The sequence below is a fragment of the Mizuhopecten yessoensis genome, unplaced genomic scaffold, assembly GCF_002113885.1.
Source record: "Mizuhopecten yessoensis strain PY_sf001 unplaced genomic scaffold, ASM211388v2 scaffold8839.1, whole genome shotgun sequence".
Lineage (NCBI taxonomy): Eukaryota > Metazoa > Mollusca > Bivalvia > Pectinida > Pectinidae > Mizuhopecten > Mizuhopecten yessoensis.
The window spans coordinates 516878-530220 of NW_018407747.1; the positions used below are offsets into that span (position 1 = coordinate 516878).

Consider the following 13343-nt stretch of genomic DNA (forward strand, 5'->3'; position numbering starts at 1 on the left):
GTATTTACTGAAAGATAACCACTATTTTATTGAATTTAAAGTACAGGTATGAAATTGTTATAGGTAGCTGAGAAAGACGTTACCTGTCTTAGATTACAAAAGTTCATTCATATTAGGGGACATAAATATTCAGATAAAAAAATACAGGTAGAAATTAACGCTTTAATTAGACAGAAGTGTCCACTGTTATGATCAAATGTGAATTTGAGACTTCGATGTAAGAAAACACTGATCTTTCAGATTAAGAAAGAAAACAGCACAGCAAACTCAGTTGTTTAAATATCAACACAAACCCATAACCAATTAATTCACTTTTATGAACAAATGTAATCATTTGAGTTTCTAAAGAAATGTCTGTGTTTTGAATGACAGCAAAACTACTTAAACTTACATATGGCCCATATGTGCACGTCATGAAAAACATAACTGCTGACATTCCGGTAAATCTCGTTAATCACCTGTATGAACGTTGACAAGCATGATATATGTCTAAGTTTTCATACAGGTAACAAATCATCCTTTACAAGTTCTTCACTTGTGATGTGTCATCTTATACATTTAATTACAATTTCGATATTGGTTTAACTGTCCCTTAAGTTGAAGCATAAACAAAGCATGAAATAAGCCAAGTAGGTCATCCCATATTCTCCGACTCAAAGAGGCGGGGAGAGATTTTGAACATGTACATCCCCTATAAATTTTGACATTCTGCCTATATAGAATTGAACAACTATTTTGCCCACCCCCTCCCACACAATTCTCAATAAAACACTACATTACAATTTGTAAGCATTGTCTATGAACTGCAATAGACAATAGCGGGCTTATTACCAGGCATGGGCTTATTTCTGGATAAGTACAGGGTACATAAACTTGATTGCAGTGTAAAAGATAACCGATCATACATTATCCAATTTTATTAGGAAAATATGGGAATTTTGCTTCGTTATCTTAACATTACTGAAGATTAATATCGCTGAATTCTAACAATGTTCTTTCGGTAAGTGAACTGTTATACATGTAGGTAAGGTAGCCTTACAAGAATCATGGTAAAACTTTTGAAAATCTCATGAAAACATGCATCAGTTGAAAGGTGCATTATACACATTTCTATTCCCCCAGACATAGTCATTGATGTCAATGTGTACACCACAGTCATACAAATTTTATCTCCCTAAAGGTCACAGATTCAGCAATTTGTTGTTTCATTTTCAACTTTGACATTTCATTTGTGCAAAATGAAATATACATGAGCATAAGGGGTTTTTACATATATATAAATATACAAATAAAAACTAGAGTTTTGTTTATAGCCAGACTTGAAACTCTGCCAAAAATTAAACGACAAACTCGAACAATACATAACTTGCTGGTACATAACACATTTGTGTTTTATAAAAATTTCTTGTGTCGACTAAAGTATTGTAGTACTTAACAAACATGTTACCAATTTATCACAAATCAGGGTTGACAGACTTAAATACAAATTCTGTTATAACCTAGCAACTTTATGCAACTTTCAATTGGTTTAAACAATTTTGTGTGGATAGTAATGTCAGTATATTCACGACCCACCCCCTCACTTCACCAACTTTGAGATAAAATTTAACCCTGCAATTTGGGGGACACACCCATTTCAAATCTGACCTCAATATCATTCGCAGTGATAAGGTTTCTTGCAAGGTTGTAGGGAAAAAAAGACATTAACAAAAAAATATAATTAGGATTGTTTTGTTGAAGAGTTTTCATTAATTTAACAAAAAATCTTTGTATATATTGTAATGAATTCATCAAAATTAACAAAAGCTATTATTAATGCAACTTATATAAACTGCTTAAAAAACAACTACACAATGATGGGGCAAAAAATGACTCTTTAAATGACAATTTTAATTTAGACACCTTTTGGAAGTTGAAGATAGTTTGAGCGGGATCTAACTGACATTAGTCTGGTGCAGAGGAACAAGGCCTTGTACCAGAAACAAATTGCTAAATTAATTTACTGTTCATCATTAGAAGAACTGTCCCTCTCCCACAATTTCTGCTAATGTGATAACTGCTTCCATATGATGGGTCCAATACACATGTGTATTCAGGTATTACCCTACTAGTAGTCTGATGGCCAGTGGCTAAAACGGGTCAGTAATGTGGGTTGCAGAAATCTCGGACCGAATCTTATCCGAAATTATTTTAATGTTTTTCATTTCAGCAAGAAAAAACAATTGGAGTTTAGAATGTCAATAATGTGCAAATTGGGAGGCGATCGATGATTTTACACTGTTACAATACACAATCGACGGAAGCCATGTTTGTTTATATATTTCGCCACACGTGTGTACTGCAACAGGTAAACTATGAACGGTTCCATTACTGTCACTATGAATAGACACACATTAAAAACGGGGTTTTTCTAGAGAAATTAAATCGAACTTATGACAGGAGATCTCTGCTGGACCGGAATAGGCGTTCTCACCTGAAGCAGGTAAAATATGCTAAGGTATTTCACTCAACCATCGTGACCTCTTCAGTCGGTCACGCCCGAATTCCGACGTGTGTGCATGTGAATACAACTGATTGTATCTGTCATAAATAATATAAAATAAAATTAAGACACTTACCGATGTTGACGATCCTGATCCCCTCATCCTTCTCCAGGAACTCCAAAACCATGGTAACATTTTCAAGTTTCTGTGTTCTGAAGTTGGGCCTCTTGTTGATTTTTTTAAATTGCTTGCCGGAAAGCACTTCAATTAGCGATATTAAACGTAATCCATCGCTAAGATCGGCTTCTAGGTCGTTTAAAACCTTATTTACCGTTTTCAGGTGTTCATTAGCCCACCTGGAGAAGGTGTTTTTCTGGATAAGCTTCCATTGAGCGTCGTCCGCTAAATCTCTCTCTGTTGCCGGCATCTCCTCTTCCTCGTCCTCGTCATAAAACTGTGCCTCGCTTTCATCCATGGTTGGTTTATATATACCGCCGTTGACAAAAATGGGATCTCACGCTTGAGTGAGTACAAGTGATTCACCTATGAGGAGGGCAGGCCTTAGCCCTTTCTGATACAAGTAGCGATTTCCCACAGGGAGTGTCCAAAGAGAGAAATATCAAATTCCTTGTTTATATTTGTTTATTGTTTCTTTGTTTTTATGAAACTTTGATTTTTAAGTGACTCGCTCTCTAGTCCCCGTGATTAGTTTCCGATCGTCTGAAAAGATACAAAACACACATTATATAACTGATTATGTTACATTCATATACTATTTGTTAAATTATGTATGATGCATTTTATGGTGTTGTTAATACTTGTATGTAAATAACAGGTTTCTTACGTAACGAAGCGCAGACGCGTTCACACATGAGTCACATATTTTCACAGTTTGAAAGTTACTATCAAACGAATTATTTGCTGTCTATTTCTCTCCTCGATCATTAAAATATTATACTTATTACTAATTTGAATATTGATACGATTTTTTTTAATTGAACATTGAAATACATTTTTGAATAGTTATGTTCACACTTCAAATTGAACATTGAAATACATTTGTAGCAAGTTGAACTTATTTGAAATTGACCACTGAAATACATTTTTGACCAGTTATATGAACATTGTATTACATTGTTTCATGTCACATATCAAGTACAGTTATGAATATAAAGAGGCCGATTAATCAAGTACATTAATAATTTAGCGGTATTGTTTAGTATATCAATATGAGGGTAGTCGTCATCAGATAACGTCAAGTTATGCTGACAGATGCTGTGTTATTGTCATTTGTCAAACAACATAACGGTGCTGTTTATACTTTTGTTGATGACAGGACCAGCATTTTCTCATCTGTCGGTTTTATACTCGTAACGTACCGTATATATAGCCTTTACTTATATTAACACAGTAAGCAATTCAATTATTCTTTTAAAATAATTTATACTTTTAAATAACATGCATCAGATTAATAAAATGATAAATTTTCAAAATTGGATATCACGAGCTTACATAACGAACTCTTGAATATGCTGACTCAGCAGAAAAAGGGGGGGGGGGGTCTTGTATCTCAGTAAATGTGTTGAAATCTTGATAAATTTGGAGTTTGAATTGATTACTTAAAAAAATATGGAATTATCGAAAGGTTGTAAACAAGACTCCGAACACACCACACCGGCTGTATTTTTTCTTTCGAAAATTTCTCTTTCTTTCCTTTTTCAAAGAAAAAAAGGTAGTGACTTGTAACAGCTACCATGTGCTGAAGGGCTTTACACCCATTTCTACTTAGTGCGAGGTTACTGTAATCTAAACAGATTATACATACTTGTGATAACTATGTGAGTTTTATGACTAGCACGACTGATATGAAGAGGATCGACCACGAGAAATCTCTCTCACCGTAGAACAAAGGTATATTCCGAAGTTTGGGAAAAAGACGAACCACAAGAACGGTCTCCCAGCATCCTTTCTTGCAATTGAACCCATCCCATGTACTCACAGCTTCTTGAACGCGCCTGTGTATACCTCTATGATCATGGTGTCAATTCGTAATAAATGCTTTGGTTTACTTTATAAGAGAATGGACTTTTCTTAACTTGCATAAATTAACAAAACAATCAGGTTTCCTACTAGACTATGAATATACATTTCTATAGGTTTAGAAATATTTCATTTCATAAATCATTCATGCACGTACATTAGAACATACATATACAAAGTTACATACACACATTCATAGCTACTTACACAGTTTATTTTGTTATATATTTCTTAATTTTCGTCGTATTTCTTTTAGATTCAGTTTTATTTTTTCGTCATATGTCTGGCGCTGTTGCTCCTTAAGCATTCATAAATTTTCCTTTTAGAAAGGTCATCATTTCTCACATGTTGCCGGAATACACCGGTTTTTTATTTACAATATGAAATACAAAGTGTCTTAAAACACTCGAATTTGTTTTGATATCCCTGAATATGACAACTTTATTCAAGCAGAGACATATAAAGCCATATACGTATATACGTCTCTGATTAGAGGGACAGTAAGTCTGCTTTTCATTTTCCTTGCTAATTGGTAATCAGACCGGGACAATATGAGTTTCACTGGTATGTTTACACATCTAGCTGAGATTTTGACATGCTGTCCAGATTACGACCATCTGGGTTTTGTTGGTGTTGACATTGGAGTGGTCATTCCCAGCCCCTTGTGACCTCTCGGTAATTATTCCCGTAACTGTAAATCTTTGAGGGCGGGGCTAAATCCACGTGAGCCCCGCCCCCTACTGTGTCACGTGCGCCGCAAGGGGGGAGTCACAACGGGAGTTCCTCTGTTGAGGGAATTTCTCGGAGTTTGTGACGTCATTTGTAGTTAATATCTAAAGATCGCATTCCTGGTTATGTTAATTGGAGATTCTGAAGATATCTTCTTTACATAGTTAATCCAAATCTGATTCAGCCTCATATCGAATCTTCAGATGGATTTCATGGTGACCCGATGTTTCCTATATAGAGTAATCAACTTAAATATGGTACCTGGGAACACCTTGTGTCTTACTTTAGAAATCTGGATAGAAGACTGCATGTTGCACCCAATTACCAATTACCTTTATACATATTTTTTAATTTGCATATTTACGTCTTCAGAAAGATACCGTAGAAGTTCATCATTATGAGTGTTTTGTTGTTGCTTTAATAATTGCTCATGGTTTGCAGTCTTCTTACATATAGATAGGAGCTGCATGTTACATTCATGTAGTACTATACATCATTATAATATAAACTACGCAAAAAAGGTGTTGCCGAGCACAGAGACGATATTGTTGTCACCGAGAGAAGGGAGACAACCCTTGTGACAGAAGGACACCATTGTTTAACCCTGCACGATTTATAGAACTTTTGTTCTGATTAATTAGTTTGTTTTCAGATTCGTGAACTCTTTTTCTTTTTAAAATCGATAAAACTTCAAAATGAGAAGAGAAAGGCAAGCAAAAAGTATGCAGTTCCACAGATTTATTTCAATGTTTAATGTTTTAATGTTTAAAAAAAAGGACTAAATTTCTAGTTACAGAAAATATTGTATGAAAAAGCAGGAATTGCCCAGAACAGTTCACGGTTATGAGTAGTCTAAATTAAATGGGACAGATGTTATCTCACAATGAAGGATTGAGTATAGTATCAACCCCAACCAACAAGTATTAACCTACACGTATGCATACCGACAATGAAACACATTAAAATGACACACAGATTAAATTTGATATGAACAAGAAAAGACAAGAAAAATGTGTAGATTAATTTGGTTATTTGTCCAATGTCAAAAAGAGGCTCGACGCTCAGCAGGAACAGAAAAAAGTTGTTGGTGTTTTTTTTTGTTTTTTTTTTAATATTTTTCTATTATTTTTAATAAAATATTGTTTATATCACCAAACAATGTATCAAAATTATCAAACATTAAGCACACTTCTTTTTATTTTAATAAAAAAATCCATCCCAGCTGAATGTCGAACATGCATTTTGTATCATGGAGCGAGCCTATGTACGTGCATGTACGTATATACCAATGTATACATGTAATTCACGGTGGCTGTGAATAGATTGGAGGTCCCTTTGGTTAATAAGAAGACTTTGGGAGGGGGGGGGGGGGGGGGGGGGGGGGGGGGGGCGGAGTTGATGAGTACCACATGCCATGCCCTTTAACCCGAAACTGATGATAATTTTATATGTCGTCTGGAATGTTACAGAGGGTGGCAACGGGGCACGTGCGACAGAGAGATTATTTTTCAAGTGTTACCGAAAACCAACGCATATTGCCGAAACTTATACGTCATATCAAGCTTATTTACATAATAAGCTCTTACCAAGCGGAGTTCTGTAAGAGGCCTATCTGTCTGTGTAGTGGGCTGTGGGGGGAGATAGAGCGGTGAAGTGTGGAGGGGGGGGGGGATTGACTCATGTACGACGCCACACGTTGAACTTGGGAGTCGTACTCTCAAACTTTACTCATTGTTTTTGCCTATGGGTCATTGCAGAAGTCAACTTTGCGTTTATATTTCTTGTTTAAACTATAACTTAATAACTGTTTCAAAAACAGGAATTATAAACTAAATAAAAAGCAGAGTGAAATAAAAAGAAGAAAAAACGAACAATGATAATAATGAACATTTCAAGCCCCTGTGACTTTGTCATGCTTGCATCACTAATGTGTAAGACTTGTATAATAGAGATTACGGAACTTACTATTCAGTATTTATGTGTATCCGTATATTTCAAACATAAGTATGGGGAAGAATGGACTGAAACTCTTTGTTAATTTCAAGTAGTTATTGCGGTTTTATCGCAAACACGGTACAAAGAGCACGTGTGTTACACGCGGAAATTACTCAAGTTCCTGTTATTAATAAACCCTTACCGGTCGCACAGGAATTTGAACTTTTAAGTGCACGGATAAAGTGTATTCAAAGACATAAAGGATACAGTGTTCCGTAAGAATTTTATTCACTTCAAAGTGCGTGGAAATACGGGTTGTTTTCATCTATAAAGACAACAACAAATACTACTATAACTAAAAGTTTGTTTGTACGACAACCATCGCGTAACAAATGAAGTTTTGTATCATTTAATTATCATACTTGTTATCAATCATACTTTATCTGATCGGCCAACTTACAAAATTACAGGCAAATCAAAGTTTGATGGCACTCTTAACCCTACTAAAAATATACTCGCTATTTTTCAGCATCCATCTTTGTTGAAAACATCTAATCGGCGTTCGCAAGAACATCGGAGGAATACCGGAGTTCGGATAAATGGGTTTCACGAAAACTGATGTTAAGGTAAATGAAAGGCGTTTCTGGAACGAAACTGGAATTCGGGAGAAGTGAGAGCGCGATCTATGTCAATTTCAGCTGCCGGATAGATCAGAGACTAATGGAATTCGAAACTTCTGGACAACTGATTAAAGATAAATACTGGAGTTTCCGAACAATGCGAATATCCAGAGATGATATTCGGAGATGGAAACATTTTCCCATCACGTGCGTAGAAATTAGTAGTAATCTCGGAGCTGGAAGATTAACATGTGTTTCAGCAAAGTAACGTATGTTTCATCAGAGTAATGTATGTTTTCTTGGAGTAATGTGTTTCAGTAGAATGATGTAGGTTTCTGCGGATTTTCCCTCTAATTCTTTACTGTAGAATATCTCGTTGCTCGTTTCAAACTGATTTTCAAGAATTTTTTTGATATTTCTTTCCATTTTTGTCGACTGAAGTGACCTTCCTTGGACGCCCACCATATATTACCGTTGTACTGTGTACTAGACCTTAGCGTGCCGAGGGACCGTTAAATTATAAACAAGAAAACAAACAAAATCATAATACACTTCACAACACAGATCCCAACTATGTGCATCATATCTGCATCATCAACTGTTGAGCGAGGCATTATCTCAAGTAACAGGAAATGCCACAAGCCCATATCTTCTGGAGGTGCCGAGGTTTCGTCAGGAAAATATGTATAAGAAATCTATATCATACTACTAGAATGGATACGGTTAAGTTACATAGAAATTTTCAACAAGCTTGACCAAATCCTATTTTATATGGACACTGGACAGTCAGTCAAAATAAACGATAAAGTGAATCGAGAATAAGGCGAATTCCGCTTAGAGATCTCCGAACCACTGCCAAATACTGACACTGATTCCCCGCTGTACGGCTGTAGCTTTGATGAATCTTTTGTTAAAAGAAAGGCATGCATTGTGGTACTTTTATGAAAAAAGAACAAAGATCATATAAACAAAGAACACTGTTAAACGTCGCTAGGAATTCTACCACCCCCGGCCTCCTAACTCCATACTGTTGCAATAACCAACTGTGCGCTATCTGGTCAAGGGAAGTATCTTGGCCCGGTTGAGCTACAGTTAACATATATATATATATATAAAGCGAGGTTACGAAGAGCTACAGCGGAATTCTTTAGACTCCTAACTGAAAGATGTATGTCTTTAGTATGTCATCGTGCCGTTTACGTTAGCTCCAGTCAACATAGCGACAAAAATAGCCATCAATGCGTACCTTTTACGTATAACATCCATCTAAAATTTTCAACATTGGCATGCACGAAAACAGACACCCTGTGTCAACGAATTCAGGAGGAGACGCATTGAATTTGGCATACACCGTATCCTTCGAAATCTACAAAGGAAAGGGAAAATGAAAAGAAGGAAGGCTGGTCCATTTCATATAGCACTCAGCAGGTAACAGGATCAGATGATACAGGGAACATCAGGTGCATGGACATGGGGAGGGGGAGTCGAGGGGATACGACGATTTACATTTTGCCGATTGTATACATCCCAGTGTGTGGTCGTGAACCTCGGTCTCTCCCATGGTTGTTTATCATACTCAGATACACTCAAGTAAACGTGAGAGTTAAACGAACCATGGAAGGGATTGGTAAAGACCCTAACTTGCGTCAGTGGGGTGGGGTTCTTCTATATCCTCAGTTTATCGAGGCATCATCTATATTAATATTTGTTCCCTATAACTTGATGGGGGCATCATCGTTTGTTTTTTTGTGACCTGAACATACACAGGACATCGGGGATTTCTTTGGTGTCTCAACATACACAGGACATCGGGGATTTCTTTGGTGTCTCAACATACACAGGACATCGGGGATTTCTTTGGTGTCTCAACATACACAGGACATCGGGGATTTCTTTGGTGTCTCAACATACACAGGACATCGGGGATTTCTTTGGTGTCTCAACATACACAGGACATCGGGGATTTCTTTGGTGTCTCAACATACACAGGACATCGGGGATTTCTTTGGTGTCTCAACATACACAGGACATCGGGGATTTCTTTGGTGTCTCAACATACACAGGACATCGGGGATTTCTTTGGTGTCTCAACATACACAGGACATCGAGGATTTCTTTGGTGTCTCAACATACACAGGACATCGGGGATTTCCTTGGTGTCTCATCTTACACAGGGAACACAGTTTTTGGGACATTTAAATATCAGGGAGGTTTTTCGTGTCTATTTCGTTTACGTCTTAATCTTACATTGCGGACGTCTTTTGGGGTTTTTTTCTTCAGCTTAATGCGGATATTACTGGGACATGTTCAGTCCTATAGAGTGAGGAGGGCATCAACAATCAACGGTTAAGATGCATACAATCTGCTATATGAGTGACGAATCGTTAGAATAATAATAAAGAAACATAGTAAATATTATCTCAAGGGACCTAAGGGAGAGATTGCTCAACAGTGGGTAAACGTGCACCTGTATCTGTTTAGGCTGCATCGATGGTCGGTTTGTGTTACCAGCAGCCAAACGAGCAATGATAGATAACAGCTACGTCACTGAGGCTGTGAATTACTTAGGTAGTATGTGTAGTGTTCAACATGGTGTTTAACTCAATCTAAATGGGTTTGATTACTTTCTCGGTAGGGAAGTACAACGATAGGATAATCACGATATCAATCACATGATGATGAGTACATTCAATTATTGATGAGGCTGAAAAACTTTGTCGGAACCAGTTTATCGCCATATCAGTCACAAATTGATAACCTTATCGATAACAGGTTAATCACTTTATCGATGATGGGATTATCACTATATCGAGCACGGAGTTATCACTATATCGATCCAAGGATATCACTATATCTATGGCAAGCTTATTACTTCACCAACAAACGTAACTTGTAAAGTTTACAAACAGAACTTGTAATATCTACAAACACAACTGGTAATACTGACTCACACAACTTCTAAAGTTAACTTCCAGGGCTAGTAAAGTTGATACATGATCCTGGTAAAGTCAGAAAACAGAACTGAATAGTTTAAACTGGTTACGTTGACAAGCAGAACTGGTAAAAAGGACACTCAGAACTGGTCAAGTTGACACTCATAACTGGCAAAGACGACATTCAGAACTAGTAAAATTGACACTCAGAACTGGTAAAGACGACACTCATAACTAGTAAAGTCGACAGGCAGAACTGGTAAAGACGACACTCAGAACTGGTAAAGTCGACACGCAGAACTGGTAAAGACGACACTCAGAACTGGTAAAGACGACACTCATAACTGGTAAAGACGACATTCAGAACTAGTAAAATTGACACTCAGAACTGGTAAAGACGACACTCAGAACTGGTAAAGACGACATTCAGAACTGGTAAAGTCGACAAGCAGAACTGGTAAAGACGACACGCAGAACTGGTAAAGACGACACTCATAACTAGTAAAGTCGACACGCAGAACTGGTAAAGACGACACTCATAACTGGTAAAATTGACACTAAGAACTGGTAAAGTCGACACGCAGAACTGGTAAAGATGACATTCAAAACTAGTAAAATTGACACTCAGAACTGGTAAAGACGACACTCATAACTAGTAAAGTCGACACGCAGAACTGGTAAAGTACTACTTAAAGTATGCGTTGTGTTGGTACAAACAGTACCTTCTGATGTTTTGTTACACATAAAAACCAACAGGTTATGGCGTCCCATCAAATCCGGAAATTCAGTATCGAGTTTGCAGCTGTTGAGTTACACATAAAACCAAACAAGACACCCTCCCTTCCTCTCAGCCTCCCCAACAGACCAGCAACATCAGCAGTTTCCTGTGTTATATGGCCTATAACAATGTGTACCCTAGTCACATGTCGCTGAACTTTAATTGTCAGACGAGATCAAACGAATATCCCTGTTAGCTTAACCAAACAAACACGTGAAACGTACATTGCCTATATATAACGACTTTAAACAAATATGAGGCACATATTAGTTTTCATTAATGATTTTCGATAAACTTTACAGTATAATTTGAAAAATGGTGTTATGAGTTAATTATGTTTCAACATCTTTGAAAATGGAGAAATGAATTGCCAACCAAGGTCAACGTAATACGGAACATAGAGATGTCAACACCAAAGGCAGAGCACCATAGAAAAATTGAACTGAACAATTACAGAGACATAAACACAACAAGGAAAACATTATGACGTAGTAATACATAATTAACTCCAAATACACCAAAACTTACAGGAAGGCCACAGGAAAGGTGGGACAGAACTACAACTAGGTTACAGAAAACGGGTAACACCAAACCAAAAAGGAGAACAGCATTACAACTATTTAGTGACAACAGGAGGCAGGGACACCAAACCGAAAAGGAGAACAGCATTACAACTATTTATTGACAACAGGAGGCAGGGACACCAAACCGAAAAGGAGAAGAGTATTATAACTATTTATTGACAACAGGAGGCAGGGGACACCACACCAGAAAGAAGAAAAACATTACAACTATCTAGTGACAACAGGAGGCATGGGACACCAAACCGAAAAGGAGAACAGCATTACAACTATTTAGTGACAACAGGAGGCAGGGGACACCAAACCAGAAAGGAGAACAGCATTACAGCTATTTAGTGACAACAGGAGGCAAGGGACACCAAACCAGAAAGGAGAACAGCATTACAACTATTTAGTGACAACAGGAGGCAGGGACACCAAACCGAAAAGGAGAACAGCATTACAACTATTTATTGACAACACAGGCACGGGACACCAAACCGGAAAGGAGAACAGCATTACAACTATTTAGTGACAACAGGAGGCAGGGACACCGAACCGAAAAGGAGAACAGCATTACAACTATTTATTGACAACAGGAGGCAGGGGACACCAAACCAGAGAGAAGAAAAACATCACAACTATTTTATTGACAACAACTGAAAGACGGGGTTTCTTAATCAAACAGAAAAAATAAATAAAACAAAAACAAAAACAAAAACGAGACGTCTTGTATTGAATTAGAACTGAGGAAAACATTCACACTTAAGTGATTTTTTTGTGTTTTCGAAAAGTTGATGTCATTTCTTAAATTTTAGAATATTGATTTTATATGTGCATGTTCCTTTGTACTAATGATAGTATCTGCAGCCATGGTTTACATTCCAGTCTCTTACTCTGTCTGTAAATCTTTAAACCCCGAATTCACAGCATCATTAAACTTCACCTAAATACTATAGATTACGTATAATGTAGTATAAATATGATACTAAGACCTTTGTTTATTTATTTTTTTATATATATTGGTGATTTCATTTGTCTGCTAATTAAAATGTTAATTTATTTGACCAGACGACCACTCATTAATGAAACCGAATTATTAAATAATAAAACCAATAAGTGTTCCACTAATCGGATAGTGGTAATGAAATAACTTGCAATTAAATCTCGTTTTGTATTTCCCGCAACCAACAGAGTCGCTTAAAGTCAGATTCAATAAATACAAAGATGGCAGACAGCAGGAACAGCATACGCAATTTGAGGGG

General features: G+C 36.9%; 1 protein-coding gene across 17 annotated transcripts in view; it reads right to left on the minus strand.

The window, feature by feature from the left end:
* Positions 1-13343, minus strand: part of LOC110456708 (filamin-A-like) — a 174767-nt gene that overhangs the window by 113902 nt on the left and 47522 nt on the right. For all 17 annotated transcript variants that reach the window (XM_021507594.1, XM_021507593.1, XM_021507596.1 and 14 more), the window contains exon 2: positions 2619-3203. In XM_021507594.1, coding sequence (XP_021363269.1) covers positions 2619-2958 — 340 coding nt within the window. In that variant the 5' untranslated portion in view covers positions 2959-3203. The remainder of the gene's footprint in view (positions 1-2618; positions 3204-13343) is intronic.